Here is a 16,236-nt window from a genome sequence, read left to right on the forward strand (position 1 = left end):
AGCATAGATTCTTTCATTAGTTTCACGGAGAAGCATGTTTTTCTTTTGGAAGGGATTGGAAGCCACTATTAAATCATAGGAAAACTTAAGTGTCAAATTTGTGCTTTTAATAGGGAAAAGTTCTGCAGAGAGGGCAAGGATGCAGGAACACCCATCCACGGCCACCTCTGTAAAGAAATTAAAGACCTCAAGATCTTAGAAGCATTGCTACCGGATGCTCTGCTTAACCTGCCTCCCTATTGCCTTCATTTCAGTACTGTGCCCTAGGGATGTACTGCTCAATGTCTGTTGATTCTGATCTCAATTGAAACTATAGTAATTGAAAACTTAATTGTAGCAAATCTCTATATTGCCACCAGAATTTAATACTAGATAATGGACAAATTAAACCTTGCATTGAACTTCCTATACATCTTATGGTCGCAACCGTCTTCCAGTTCTTCTTGACTATATATACTTATATGTATGTATGTTATTTATATATGTACATTAATGTATATATGATTATTTATTCATATACTTTATTAAACATAGTAATTATTTATAAATACTTATGTATATTTGTTTCTAATTGCTGATGAATTTCTAATTCCTGATGAATTTCTAATTCCTTTATGTCTTGGAGATAATTTATTAAGAAAATTTCATACAGAAAGATGTTTTCTGAAATTAAATATTACCCAATTCAGAAATAAAAAACCCTGAAGAAAATCAAGGTTGACAGCAACTTTATTATGACCCTGGAAAGACACGCTCTAAGGCTGCAGTTATCTCACCGGCATACTCCATGCTGGTTGCATATATTTATAAAAGACACCAATGAGTCATATGTAAACATTTTGATTATAAAGTTTTTCTTCTTTTTTCCCACAGACTTGCTGCTTTCAAACAGCTGCATCCCATTCCTGGGCTCAGCTGAGGGGCTTGATTTTCGAACCCTACTGCTAGATGAGGAGAGGGGCCGGCTGCTGATTGGGGCTAAAGACCACATCTTCCTGCTCAACTTGGTTGATTTAAACAAAAATGTAAAGAAGGTCAGTTTATTTTCCACAGAGTTCATCTCATAAGTTCAGTTTTGTTCTCTTTTCTGTCTTTTTCCTTCACTGTCAGATTCATTGTGCAGTGCTGTGTACCAGGATTTCATAATCTTACCTACCATAGTTATACAGATTATCTGAAATCTATTTAGTTTTTCAAGTTATACAACCTTCTGTGAGACTGATGTCCTGCAAAAGATAACCTACCTGGAGGATCCCTGCAGTGTGTGAAAGCAGCATCAAAATATTAACAAATAGACAAAAATGTAGCTGAGTTTCCTTAGTTTCTCTGTTCATGGTCACCCTCCTCAAATAAAAGCATTTGAAAGAAGATAACTGAAGACAGCTCTTTGCTTGCTTCTTGGCATCACTGGGATTACTTTACTGTGATATTAAACAGAGCAGAGACAATTTGGATGGTTTAAATTGTAGTAAAAATGTTAGGCACAATTTTAACATTTGTATTAATATCTAGAATTACTAGTGATAGGAGAAGCTTCCATTGGGGTCTGCTGTATTCCCTTGCCCATGCCCTGTGACAGCATGTTAACTGCAGATAATAGGCTGGCAATTTAGCGTTCAGTATTTCTAGCAGACATGATAAACTGGAGCTTTTGTAAGCATAATTGACTGCTCTGTGTAAAAAACAGATGTTTGTACAGGAACACACATATGAAAACTGCTTTCCTGTTTGTTCCAGACAGGCTAGTTACTGAAGAAAATTTGAATTCTCAGCTGTGTTTGAGGTATTTTCTTTAAGTAGCAGAAGGAGGTTTTAAATTACTGTGTTCTGCTGTCCGCTCTGAAGAGGTAACTGACCCTGGCTTAATGCAACTGCAGCACAGGGTCTTAGCAAGTGTGACAACAGAATGTTTTGCCCCACATGTCTGAGCCAAACACTTGCTGTTCCTGTAAAGAAGGGATGAAGTACCAGGCTGAATATCTTATTTCTTTTTTTTTTGACTTCTGCAATGCTCCGTATGCCACTTTCAGGAAATTTCTTCCCTGGGATGCTTTATCAAAAATTTCCCTTGCATCTGCCATCTCAGTAGTTTGCTCAAAACCCAGCACCTCCTCAGGAAGTTGCATTAGTAACAGCATTATTCATATTGCAGATTTTCAGGCTGCAGATTGATTTCTGGCATAGGCTTTCTGTAGGAAACAAATCTTGCATGTGTGTGTGAAAAGCAGATTTCTGTTTCTGTGGGATGCTGCTTACCTCCTGAGAGTTACTGAGTGCTGTCACCTCCTGTTATGTTCAGCAGGGCTTGATAGGTTTAGAGATTCCTGGAGGTGGTAACACCCGATGTGATCTGCCCCTCTGTCCAAGCTGGTAACATTTTCCTTCTAGCCAAACCATCACCGATCATTATGGACATTGTGCTTTCCAAAAAGAGTGGAACACAGACTGAGCCAGGAGAATTAGATGGTGGCAATCAGACAGTGCCACTTAATATAGATATTGTGGAGCAAAAACTCACTTCACATTGAAATGAAAGCTTGCATTTGGTAAGCTGATTGGAGAATGTACGCCTACACATTTGTGGTAACCTGAAAGAAGGGAATAAAATCCATAACCAGTAGCATATCTGGACTAAAGAAATTATTGTCTGCAGGTTCAAATACTTCTGCTTCTTAGTTTAACCATTCATGTAATCTTTTCAGACAAAACATTGAGGAAAAGGGGTATTTAAACAGCTAAAACTGACTGAAAAGCTCTGCAAAGCATCCTGGTGTGCTGATTTCCAAGATCTCCATGAGCATTCAGCAACTGTAAACTTTTCCTCTTAGGTAAAAGCCAGGTAGCATGAGATGATACCACACAAACATTTTTCTGTGCTGTGATGGTAGAAACTTGTCCATGGAGGGAAGAGATGAGATGAAGGAGGTTGCGTTATAAATCTCAGTCCCTGACGAGGTTTCAGTGTTAAAGGATACTCTTCAGTAGCAGCGAAGTGTCAGAAAGTAGTGTTTGCCGGTGCTGTGTTTAGACTGACTGTGGTTTGGGTTGGCGCCAGGCCAGGCAGCTCGCTTCCAGGCTTTCCTGGTGCGAGGAAACCACACATGTTGGGACTACAAGGGTCTGAAGTGTGTCCTTTGTACTCTGGAGTAAGAGTTGTCTGGAAAAGAAATCTGTTCGTGCACAGCCACTAAAATAAGAAGTAATTGATTAGAATGTTAAATTTCTACCTATAGGTGATGTTTTTAATGTCTTTGAGGAAGGAGGGTTAAAAGAGATCAAGTTGAGAGTTTAAGAGAGTGGTAAGAGCTTTGAAATTAGAATACAGGATTGTGCTTAGTTTGGGGGTTTCTTTAAAACAAAACTGAACATTAACTGTAGAATGCTATATGCTGGTTCAGATTACTTTATAAAAAGTCTCACTTTCAGATATTTGTTATATTAGGAACCACAATACCTCAAAAAGCCAACCAGTTACTGTCAGAAAATCCTCATTTGTGAATGTAATTATTTGGCAAGATTATACTGGAGAGTCTGATGTTTTGAGACATTCTGGAATAGTATTCAAAGAACACCCAAAGCATTGTATCCTGCTCCCTTCTCCAATGTATACATATCTATATAATTTAATAACTTCCTTTTTGCAACCTAATTATTTACCTAAATTAGTTAATTTAACTTACATATATTAAGTTATGGCTTTATTTCCTGGTATATTTTTCCTGATGAAATAAATCAGTAGTTCTCCTGGAGTTCCAATTTCTTAAATCATTGTATTTTTTTATTCAATTTATTTTGTAATTGGTTGAAACTTTCATTAGCTGGCAGCTTGAAAAAATCCATCCAATTTCCAGTGCTTGCAAACCTCGTTATAAAAGAACAGTAAGTAGCATAGTATAATAGGAAAATTCTCCAGAACAAAAGGCAAATGCAGAAAGCTAAAATGGTTGCACTCTGCAAATATCTAAAGCTTAGTGAAGGATAATCATCCCTCTGTAACAAGGATATAATTTCTGTGGAGCTGTCCTGAACAGAAGCCTTTAGCTCCTATTGTAGGAATGGGACTATCAAATGCCATAGGCTTTTCTTGAAGATACTTAGATGCCTGACAAGTGTTGGAAGCTGTTTGTAAACTGAAAGATTTGTGTTTCCTTCATATGAGCAAAATAAAGATGTTCAGCAAAAGAAAGTAGGAAAGAGCAGCAACCTACATTTATCAAGGCATTGGAAATGTGGAAAACAAATCTGAAGACAGCTATGCCATAACCAGTAGAAGTGCAGTGTAAAACAAACATCTTGAACAGCATCAGAGGCTGAAAAGCAGGAGAAGAAATTCCGTAGGAATCCTAAGTTCTGGGATACTGCTGGGAACATTACTTTGATACACAGAATTTTCTTGTGAGTTTGCTTAAAGCCTTTGTTATTTTACTCCGTAAACTAAGTACAGAATCTTGTCAGCTGGGTAAACACTTAAGAAATAGCTGCAAAGAAATGCTGCACCTTTCTCTAAGTCCTGTGCTTGCTAACAGTGCACATGGGGTTATATGTCATCGCTATTATCACTGTGTAATCTGCAGCGTGACCCACCCATCTCTGCAGGAATAGGAATGCTATCGAGGGCTGACAAGTTTTTGAAAACCTGCCAACCTGCAGGAGCTGTCAGTGCTAAAAGACACAGCTACATGTGGGCCAAATAGATAAACATGCCAGAGCCCCAATAGCAGCTTTGGGACAAGTTGTTTTCATCTGCCCTCTGTGTACTGGCGCAGGGTCACAAATTATCATTGCTTGGAGCATCCTTAGTTTGTAGTTGCTACTATTTTTTGGCATTTCCAGGTGCAGTTGCCTTGCAGCATCCTTGAATGGTCTCTTGTATTGATCTTTATCTGTATTTCACAGCAAAATCCACAGCAAAAGCCACATATGTATATATATATATCAGCTGGGTAAATGTTTTTGAAATAGCTGCAGAGAAATTTTGCACCTTTCTAACTTCAGTGCAATAGTCCAAGTGGGGTTATATGTCAGCACTACTATCTCTGCAGGAAGGGGAGCATATATACAAATACGTATGCATATTTATGTAGAACAGCAGCCTTGAGATAAAGGGATTGAGTTTTACCTTCATTGATCTGGGAAACCTCCTGTCAGTCTGTGTAAGCATGGTCTCAATTAGGAATGAACCCAGTGGGAATTTAGCCCTGTACTGAAGGAAGCCTTTGGGTTTTGTCATCAAGGAATACATAGAGAGTCTGAGGTACTTACTGAAACCTTGAAACACAATAATACCAAGCTTGGTACTCCCTAAACAAATATGGGCTGCTTATTCTTTAAGTCAAAGGACTTAACTTTCTGCCAGTCAGCAAAGCTGTAGACTGTCTGAAGATGAAACTTTCCTGACTTGTCAGGAAGAAAAAGGCTCACCAGAAAATGCCACTGAAGGCCAAAGAGTCACACAGAAACCAAGTGGGGCATGATAACTGGGCAAGTCTAGAATAAACCCAGTACAACTGGAGAAAGCTGGTCATGAGTCCAATTGGAATCACATTGGTTTATTCTCAGTCTCTTTGAGTAGAAGTTCTAAGAAACTCATCAAAGTGAGGTTTGTCAGGGGCGTGGTTTGACCTTCTGTACGTGGGGAATTATTTCCCTGGTGTAAATGCATACTGATCGCTCTAGTTTTGAAACAAACTTTAACTGATGTTGCAGTTGTTATGACACTCATTTCCACCTATTATTCACCTGCCAGAATTATTAGAAATAGGTATCATCTTATCCATCATTTACAATAAAATTACTGATTTTACTAGGTATCCATACAGTTTAGTGTCCTGCCCCAGAATCTTTAGCAGTGGGCACTCAGAGTGTATGAAGCAGCTGTAATGGTGCTTCAGGTTAAGGACTTCTAGAGAGAGAGGTGATAACTTTGTGCTTTGCTAGCCCTATGAGGGCTTCTACCACTGAGCTATTTAACTCTTGTATTGAACCTCTGAAAACCTTTTGGAGTCTGTAAAATTGTTTGACAGACTTAAATTTAGGCACCTGTGTAGACAAGGTGGAAGCTTTTCAACAGTGTTTACAGACACAAAGCAACAAACAGAGGCAAGATGTGAAGAAAGCAGAATGACAGCAGTCCTAGGTGGAAGAGTGTGTCTCTGTTATTTCCTATTGTATTGTTGCCATGAATTGTATCCATAAACATCCGCTGTCATTTTTGTATTTTACCCATATGTTCAGCTATAAAGAATTGCCAGTATCCTGCTCTCTGAAAATATTTGCTCATATTTGGCTTTGACTTTTTCAAAGGTAGTATTTGTCTTCAGTCTGAAATGATAAACATGTCAGAAGCAATGCCATTTACTCTAAAAATCCTGGCGCACAGTTCCGTTTCAGGAGAAACAGACAGTAGTTGAGTCTGCTGTGGTTTCATTGTGGCAAATGAAGTGTAAAAACACTGGAGCCTTTCAAAATTTAATCCAGTGTAAATGAAATCAGCATCTGGTCCATTTTCTTTAAGCTTTCACATATGTTCATAACGCACACATGAAAATGTGCTTTTCAGAGAACCTGTAAGTAGTGGAAGCATCTGAGTACTACTTATTTTGTGTTGGAAAGTGGATCACAGTTGAAGAGTAGAACAGCGGCATGTGGAGATCTTGCTTTGTCCCATGCAATATAAAAAGCCCATTTGGTTCTAATAAGCTTCACTCTTAACAGCCACCTACCAAGTTTAAACTACTAAAAGTCTGTGAATCTGTCATTCAAATACAAAACTGTTAATTCCCTCTGAATTCCAGTGCATTTTACTCAGTTTGACAGCAATGTGAAAATAATCCCATACACTGGCACTTCCTGCAGTGTTGTAAATCACTCTGAAATGATCCTCCTATCCTCTCTTCCCTCTGCCCCCCATGCAATATCAAATTATATCTCTCAGAGATCCAATTTATTGCTACTGTGAAATAAGTGTACTTGGAAATTCTGGTCAGTTCTTTCTCTGGATATGTATTTCAGGTATGGGAATTAGTACATCAGGTGTAGGAATACCTGTTGAAAGAAGCAAGTTCTGTGGCAGATATAAAAGGAACTTAAGAGTACGTTCCTGGCTTTTAGGGATTTCTAAATATTTCTAAGAGTTAGCTAAACCATGACAAAAGTGTTAAGAAAGCTAGATGAAAAAATCTAGCTCTAAAGACCGCGTGGTTAGGCTTCAAGTACAGGGAGAAATGCAGATAAGGATCTCAGATATATTCACTTCCTTTGCTGGTGACTCTAAAATACTGAATTCCAGCATACAGTAAGTACAATGAGAGCCAGTTACACGAACTGCTTTGGGTAACCTTCCTCTTAGGTTTTGTATGTGAGAACAATCTGTTCAGTTCTCCAGGCTGTGGACTTCCCAATACCACAGACATGAATGCAACAGATGTGAGGCATTTAGAGAGCAACTGGTATGCATGCATGGTATGCTAAAATCAGCTAATTTTCAGAATTAAAATACTCTTTGTTTTCAGCAAAATAATACTAAAAAAAGCATTAAATTCTTTCCAGGGCTTGTTGGGAAATTCAATGTATTTCTAGTGTTTGCCGTAATTTTCAGTGAAGTGACCTGGGGTCAGTATACAGAAGTGACAAATGTCCTAGTTCTCAGGCAGCAATCCACCAACACCCACTCTTATGGTACTGGGGTGTGACATTTGTGATATTGTCTTATGCAACAGCATAACTGTCTTACTGGATCACTGTTGTGTCTTTTCTCAGTGCTCCTTGATCCTACTGGTTTTCTCTGCTCTTCATTTTTCAGCTGTGAATTACTAAGTTCTTCAGTTTAAAAAAAAAAAAAAATACATTATTGTCATTTTACTGGTGGGAAAATTGAGGCCTGACTGCCACATATAGTAGGGCAATAGCAAAACTGGGATTAGGCTGTCTCCTGTTTTACTTTAGTGTTCTTGGATCACGTTGCCCTCTTTCCTGTACCCACTTTATGGTCACAATTGAGCTAAGTCATGAATCCTTTTTTATTTTTCCACACGGGAGTAGTTTCTCATGGAGGACAGATTCCCAGGGGGAGTATATTGCATATGCCAGCGTGACAATGGGTTTACAGATCTCTCTGGCTTTGTTCTTTGGAAGCTGGAGTTGGGACTGTCATATGGGGAATTCACTCATACCAATGAGCTTAAGCTTCTGAATTATGGTCTACATGAGTCACAAAGCCTTAACAAGATATTTTGATGCCTAGGAAGCCATAATTTTATTGCATGCTTTCCCTCAAGCATCAATATAACAAATAGCTGGTTCATAGAATAAAACAAGGGATGAAAGCAGCCTTTCTCTTGCTGCATCAAGCAGCTGGTTTAGGTCAGTATATTTTCCCTAAGTGCTTCTAGCACCTCTTATTCCTTCAAAGTGAGAAGGAAGCAATTCCTTTCTTCACAGGACTCAAATTCAGAGAGTAAGTGTTATGAGGCATGCTGATCAGATAGGGACACATCCTGCTGGTGCTACATGTTCCACTAAAGAAACTCTGGAATTTCTCGTACCAGAGACTGTACTGATAGGGAAGTGCTGGAGCACGTGTGCAGCATCAGGCACGTGAGAGACTCCAGTGAAGCCCAAAGGGCTGCTGAAAGCCATCAACCTCAATGGGACACTCAAGTGCTTACTGCTGGCATGAGTGTGACTCTCCTGGGGACAAGAAACTGGAAGGTGTCACATTGATCAATTGGTCTCACTCACTGCTATCACCAGCAACTACCTCATGTAGCAGTTATTCCATTTGTAACCTGATCCAGATTTGCTGCAAGGGGCCTTGTGGGAGACTTCTCACAACTTCTTTAGCTATGCTGCTGCTATAGACCAGAACTTTGTTACTCTGATATTTCATATTTATTGTTGTAAACTACAATCTATATTTATTTATGACCAGTTTATACGCATTTCCTCTGACTGTTTATAAGTCTGGTCTTCAAAGCCCTTTGATTCTTCCTGCTTAATATTACCAGTCTTCATTTATATTACTGATGCTTCCCACCTTTGTGTCACCTGCATGTGTTCTTGCAGAGTGCTGGGGTTTTGCCAAGGCTCCTGAAGGTTATACAAAATAGGATGAGCTCTGACTATTTCTTGAGGACCTTCATTAGCAACTTCCTGTTGCAAGTTCTTATCAAACCATTTTTTCTTGTAACAATGCTTATTTTTGCCAGCTATGAAAATCAATTTCCTTATGGCAACTTGATAAATACTTAACAGGGGCTGTGATGGAGAGAAGCTCTACCACATTAATGTAGTATGCAATTCAGCTATGTTACTAAAGAAAAATACAATATTGCTTTTTAGCAAGTTATATTGTCTTTTGTACCATATTGCATTTTCGTAGGAAACTTGTTGTTCATTCCCTAACTAAAAATTTATTTTAAATCTTTGCAAATAGATAAAACAGGACCGATAGGCCTGAAATTTGCTTGGGTATCTAGTGTTCCTCCTCTTTTGTACTCTGACGATATATAGTATTTTCCACTCCTTTGGTGAAGTCCTGCATCATCTCAGATTTAGTAACTTCATTAGTAATAAATTATTGGGAAAGCTATACTTTCATAAATATTTTCTTTGGAATCAGAGTTCACTGTTTTATTCTCGAGGCATCATTTCTAAGGATTTATGGTTTTAAGTGTTAGCTTAGAAACAAAGTTGGATAGAAAAGGATAGATACAGAAAGATGAGTAAAATACTCACCTGTAACAGGTATTGTTAGGATGTTTAGGCTGAGAAAGTAGGGCCTGTTCAGCCTGGAGAAGAGAAGGCTGCATGGAGACCTCATAGCAGCCTTCCAGTATCTGAAGGGACCTATAAGGGTGCTGGGGAGGGGCTCTTCATTAGGGACTGTAGTGATAGGACAAGGGGTAACAGGTTAAAACTTGAACAGGGGAAGTTCAGATTGGATATAAGGAAGAAGTTCTTTACATAAGGGTGATGAGGCACTAGAATGGGTCGCCCAGGGAAGTTGTGAATGCTCCATCCCTGGCAGTGTTCAAGGTCAGGTTGGACAGAGGCTTGGGTGAGATGGTTTAGTGGGAGGTGTCCCTGCCCATGGCGGGGGGGTTGGAAATTAATGATCTTAAGGTTCTTTCCAACTCTAACTATTCTATGAATTTATGATTGTGAATTCATGACAGATGGCAGCTGAAATGAAACTCTTATAAGTGAGTCCAGCTATTATTTATACATACATATAATGATATACCTATAGTATCTATGTATCAGTTTATGTATGTAAATAATATTATTTTTAAAAAATGTTTCCTTTCCTCTTTCTTTCCATATTTGGAGAAAGAAAAAATGTTACTTTTAGAAATTACTCCGCTCCTGATCTGAAAAGGACCTTTGTAGTTCTTAATGTTTTGTTTTAATCAGAAATCAATTTCCAGCTATCCTTTAAAGTGACACCTTATCTGTCCTACTGTTATGTACTACTTAATTTTGTACTCTGGGGAGGTTTTCATTCACTCTCCTGGCAGAGAACTTATTAACTTGTCTTTATTAAGAGATTTTAATTTCTTTCCTGATGCTAAATTTAAGAAAATATTCGTAGACTCATTTAAAAAGTAATGGTATGATTGTTTTGGTTTTGTTTTTTTTTTTTAATTGAGCTATGAAGATAAAATTATGACAGTTGCCGACCTTTGGAATTTTGATATGGATATTTTGCAAGGAAAATAAACTAAAGATTAAGAGAAGAAAATAATCCTATTTAAGTATATATTTTCTGTATTTTAGTTGGTTGCATACTTGCCTTAAATTCAGTGACTCCACCTTCTGTTAGAAGATTTCTCCAGATGTTTCGAATATAGATATAACCATGAAATACATATATAATTTGTGCTGCTTGTGACATGGAATTATTGTAATTTTACACATCAGTAGTCTTGTTATCATGATTATGCACTGGTTTTGAGTTTTGTTTGCTTGTTTGTTTTATTTGAGGTTTTACTTCTTGAGGAGTTCAGGAAAAAGACTCTTAAACAGGATGGTACCATTGTGAATTCAGCACGTAAACTGAAGAAAAGCCCAAACAACAAAAACCCTGACCAATCTGAAAGCATCAAACAATTTACCACCTCAAAGATTTTAATTATGCAAGAAACTATGAGAGCATCTAATCTTACTTTTTGCATGTTTTGAAACTAACTCATCTGAGTACAATATAATACTAGACTTTATTTCACCCCCTCTAAAAGGTCAATACGGATGTATGTAAATAATCTTATGCATGTGAAAGCTCAGTGAGACTGTTTTAAATGTGTAGTTACTTGTGTGGCAGTGTTTGAGGGAACTCGACCTGTGGCACTGTTACCCAGCATGCGATGTAATAAAACATTGAATTTATGCTTCCTTGCTTAGCATATTGGCTCATTATTTATTATGCAATTTTCTTGACTATTACAATTTGGAACTGACAGTTTTTTGGAACCTCTTATTTCTTATATGGAAGGCAAATAAATATCACTTTAACTCCCCCACACATACTTGCAAATCAGTTTTGAAGTTGGACCACTTAGCTTCACTTTTCATTGTCTAATGTGACCTTGTATAATGCTAAACCCTGAGGATGTTGAGTAACCAGAAAGTAAAACAACTGATATTTTTCTAAATAATTTACTTTGAGCAATTATCATAGAAAAGGGAGTGTGTATAGCAGCCTTGTTTGACAAACTCTGTTTCCCATGAAGGAATCTGTAGAACAATTGAGGGTAAAGTTGAGTCCATCAATATAGTATGCCTTCAAGTGCATCTCTTCAAATGCAGCTGGGCCTCCCAAAGCAAAGGTCCTATTCTGTGTAGCTGGCAAGGAGAGCTGGGCATTTTCAAAAGCCTGCAGATGGATATCTTGTCTACCTAACTGCATACCTAAACTTTGGCCAGAAATCTCAAAAAGCCCTCATAGATCTCTAGGCTTCTCTGTTACTGATACAGGAATCTTGAGCAGAGTTGGGCATAAAGTTTATGTACAAAAGGACTGAAGATCAGATCTCCTGGCCAAATGTACTTGGAGATCCCTGATCTTATATTTCTTCAGCTGTTCCTTTTCATCATATTTTTTTTCACCAGACTGAGCTCCTCCTTAACACAGTGGTACTTGCATCAGGCTACAAGTGTCAGTACTAAAAGTGAGACTCATCCCACTTTGCTCAGGCAAAAAACAAATTAGTTCCCTGATGCTACCTTCAGCTCTTTGTGATGCAGGGCTCCCAATGCTTTCCTCCGTTCTTTCTGGCATGGTGCACTGTGTAATCCAGACCCACTGGCACAGCTAATTTCAAATTGTGTTTTTGTACCTGGGTGCTATCATGACATCATTCTGAGAAAATGCTCTGGGAAAGTAAATTTATGCTCTGGTGCTGAGATGTTGTTCTATTGCCTTATCTCTGACTTTAAGTAAATATTTCTATAAAGGGTTAAGGTTTAAGTAACTTAAAATACATTATCTGTAATAAGAGCTCCTAATCAGAAAGGTAACTGTAAATTCACTTGAGAGGAAATTAATTTCCTTGCAGAAAGCAAATATGTCCATTTTCACTGGGAAGAGAAGAATTTGTGAAATAAAAAGATGTTTCCAAATTGAGGGAGGAATGCTGACTGTAGATTTTGGACAGTGTTAAAGCTATTTGACACAGGGCATTCTTTTGCTTTTCTTACCAGTATGGGACTGAGCCTGCAAATGTGGCAAGCCACATCCTACAAAGTGCCAATAGCTGGGTGAAAGAAAGGGAATATTGCAGCAGTTAACTCCTTTTGCATGTGGTTGAGTTGTGCATTCTTCCTTAATCATGATTTTTTCTAGTGTTATATTAAAAATTCTTTATTCCCATATGTTTCACTATTTAAGATTATCTGTGATTCTATGAAGTGTGATTTGAGACTCAACTACTCATAATCATCTGTGACTACTAGTAATCTACATTCTAGTTTCTGGAAGTTGAGGCAGTAATCAATATTTGCTCAAAAGTTTGTGTGATTTGTTGTTGTTGTTAGTCATGAGAAATGGCTATAGCTTTGCCTTGACAAAATAAGAAGGAAAAAAGATACATTTTTAGTGTAGTGATTCTAGAAGACTTTAGCTTCTATTTTGAATTTAATAGAATAAACATATACTCAATAATATCCAATTCTGACTGTTTAATTGAAATCAGTGAGCCAGAACTGGAGCTGTTCTTCATTGATATTCCTTCACTAACATCACTGGAGTTCCAGTAACTGATAGTAATTAGTCATCTGGCTCTATACCAAAACCTAGTTTATAGGATCTTGCAGTTCAGATGAAAGGAGAAAGAGAAGTAGTAATAATATATGCTAACAATTATCTAAAGTACATGATCCTCTTTTAAACTTGTATTTTTCTTAGTAAACTCAGTTACTGTTAATGGGTGACATTTTAAAATCATGCGTTATTGTTTTCAGTCAAATGTACTTTTTGTTCTACAAGTTTCCTGTAAACTATCTTTAGTTTTCTGAGCAAAACTTTTCATTTGAAAATTGGCAGTAACAGCTAAGTATTTTTTCATAACAGCTTTGCCAAGTTTACTGGACCGGATTAATCACAAATGTAATTTGCCTTGTTTTGCTGTCAGTTTAGTTTCAAGATGATTTGGTTCATCATATCTTTGAGAAAAACACACAGTTCATAATGATGACAAGGTGTGCTAGCCAAATCAACTAAATTATTTTAAAAAGTGCATATAACCAATGAAGAAATGTATGAAGAACAGGGGCTTTGATTTAAAGCCTCTTCACTTCTTGTAATGGAACCTTGTATTTGAAGTCATAATCATTCTGAAACATGAAAATTCCTTCAACATGCATAAATCTGATTTTTTTCTGTTCGTTCAAGGAAATAGTTACACTACATTCACAGGATAATTTATAATATTCATAATCTTTGTCTCATTTTAACTGTCTTACAGATTTACTGGCCTGCAGCAAAAGAAAAGGTAGAATTATGCAAATTAGCTGGGAAAGATGGCCATGTAAGTATTATTGCTGAAAGTATTGTATATCTGTATATTTATGTCTAGGTGAACAAAATGGGTTAGTAAACCGTTTTACACTTTTTTCTGAACTAATGAACTATGTGTTTTAATTAAAAAAACAGTTACATTTCTATTTTTTTCTGTAAATATCAATGCTTCAAGAAAAAAATGTTCAGTATTGCAAGCAACAATTGTGTTAAGCCATCCTTGTATGTAATAAATGCAGCTGAGAGAACATGGACTTTCCTCTGAAATATATCCCAGGAGATGCTCCCCTGAAATCCTTTCTTTCCCATCAAACTGCTTTTTTTCTTGTGAATATCCTGAATGTAACTTCATTATAATTCATTAATGAAACAGGGTAGCAGAGCAGAGTACAAATTAACTTAATTTGCAGACAGCTGCAGTTAAGGTTAAACCAAAATCTCAGACTCATTAGCTTTTCCCTGGAACCACAGATCATTAGTAAGTAAGATGTGTATTTAAGGTGTATTCATATATAGAATAAAACTTTCATATCTCTTTTACATACCACAGATCACATCATGTGTCCTGAGACCACTATAAATGTAAACATTTCTTGGCTCTATAACAAAATTTCTTCCTTTTCTCTCCACAAATCTTCCTGGATCTATCCAACTTGTCTGTTACAAAGGTGGACTCCAGCTCAAAACACTCTCTCAGCTCCCTGCCTAAGGAATTTCAGCTTTTTATCCTAACTTATTGCTACCCTTATCTTTACAGCAGACAAAACCTAAACAACACCTCTGCTGAGCACTGGGAAAATTCTGGTAGTGGTCTGTATGGAGGATTTGTGCTGACCTACTTTTATGCTAAGACAAAAGGAGAGGGACCAGAGAGAGGAATGTTTGTTTTGGACATAGATAGTAAATATATCCTTTTTGCTTCCTACACTGTCTCTGCAGCTTCCCTCTCACTTAGGTGTAGGGTGGTAGCTTCGACATATGAACAGCTCTCATGTATTCCCTCCAAAGTACCTTTTTTATACGTTTATGCTTTTGTTTGATTTTGTGAAAGGCTGTAGCAAGCTAGTCCACATAGCACAAGCATGCAGCAGCCCCTTGTGCTACTTGCCATCAAGGACCAAAACCAGTTAGAGCCAAGACTGACCAGAGCATCCTGTAGGACCCAGAAATGCCTAAATAAAAGTGAATAGGTTGTGGTTGGTGCAAAGAAAGTTCACTTAAACACAAAATATACCCTTAGAAGTATTCTGAAGCCCTTCAGTTCACCACAATGATTTCTATCATGTAATCTCTGGTGTTAAAGCTTGTGAAGAACTTTGAATTGGGAGCAACGGCAGGAGGATTGGTAGCCAGACTAATGCAGTGTCTCTCCAACCTCTGCTTAGTTGTTGACAGGGGTTGTTTTCTACAACACAGGCTGAGCAGATATCATCCACATTGTGCTGTAACCACATAGCTTCACATTACACATAATGTAAGCATTATAGCAGAATTAGGCTTGCAAGTCTGATTGATGAACTGCCTAGCAGATAGCCACTGCAAAATTGTACCCGTCACAACTTTGAACTGTTTAGTAAACAGTCTCTGCTACAGTAGTTTGGAGTTTAAATACAGTGATACTATGGCAATAACCTAGTGCCATGTATAAAGTGAAAGAGAAGAAGAAACATGAAAATTAACCTTTCTCTTTCTTTTCCCAATAGACAGAATGTGCCAATTTTATCAGGGTTCTTCAGCCCTACAACCGAACCCACGTTTACGTCTGTGGCACAGGAGCATTTCACCCTCTTTGTGGATACATTGAACTTGGAACTCACAAAGAGGTAATTTAATTTCCTCACTACTCTGACATGTCAAGGAATAACCCTTGTCTTGTTTAGCATTCATCATAGATTGGAAAATACTATGTGAGTGTGTAAAAAATGAACTGACAGCAGCTTGCATAAATAACAGGGTAAATGGTGGATTTTTCAGCTCAGACAGGAACTCTTGTTCTCACATTTGATATATGCATATCTCTTTTGAACAAAACACTTTCTTCAGTAAAGCTTAATACACAGAATTCTTCTGAATGACACTTTCCTATGATTAACTAAGTGAAAAGAACATTTAACCCAGATGTCTTTCTTCCCAGTAAGTCATTTCCACACATATTTTCTGCTTACATACATACACACATGTTCAAGATGACACTTGTAGTTCTATCTTTAAATGTCCATATA

At 37.5% G+C, this 16,236-nt stretch overlaps 1 protein-coding gene across 6 annotated transcripts in view; it reads left to right on the top strand.

Moving 5' to 3' along the window:
• SEMA3D (semaphorin 3D) overlaps window positions 1-16,236 on the top strand; it is a 141,389-nt gene that overhangs the window by 58,962 nt on the left and 66,191 nt on the right. For all 6 annotated transcript variants that reach the window (XR_009967290.1, XM_062631948.1, XM_062631949.1 and 3 more), the window contains exons 3-5: window positions 874-1,034; window positions 13,962-14,024; window positions 15,718-15,837. Coding sequence is in view for 5 of the 6 variants with exons in the window: in XM_062631948.1 (XP_062487932.1) it covers window positions 874-1,034; window positions 13,962-14,024; window positions 15,718-15,837 (344 nt within the window). In the remaining variant the exon portion in view is untranslated. The remainder of the gene's footprint in view (window positions 1-873; window positions 1,035-13,961; window positions 14,025-15,717; window positions 15,838-16,236) is intronic.

Source organism: Pezoporus occidentalis, unplaced genomic scaffold (assembly GCF_034315485.1).
Source record: "Pezoporus occidentalis ecotype Australia unplaced genomic scaffold, CSIRO_AGI_Poc_V1 ctg38, whole genome shotgun sequence".
Classification (NCBI taxonomy): domain Eukaryota; kingdom Metazoa; phylum Chordata; class Aves; order Psittaciformes; family Psittacidae; genus Pezoporus; species Pezoporus occidentalis.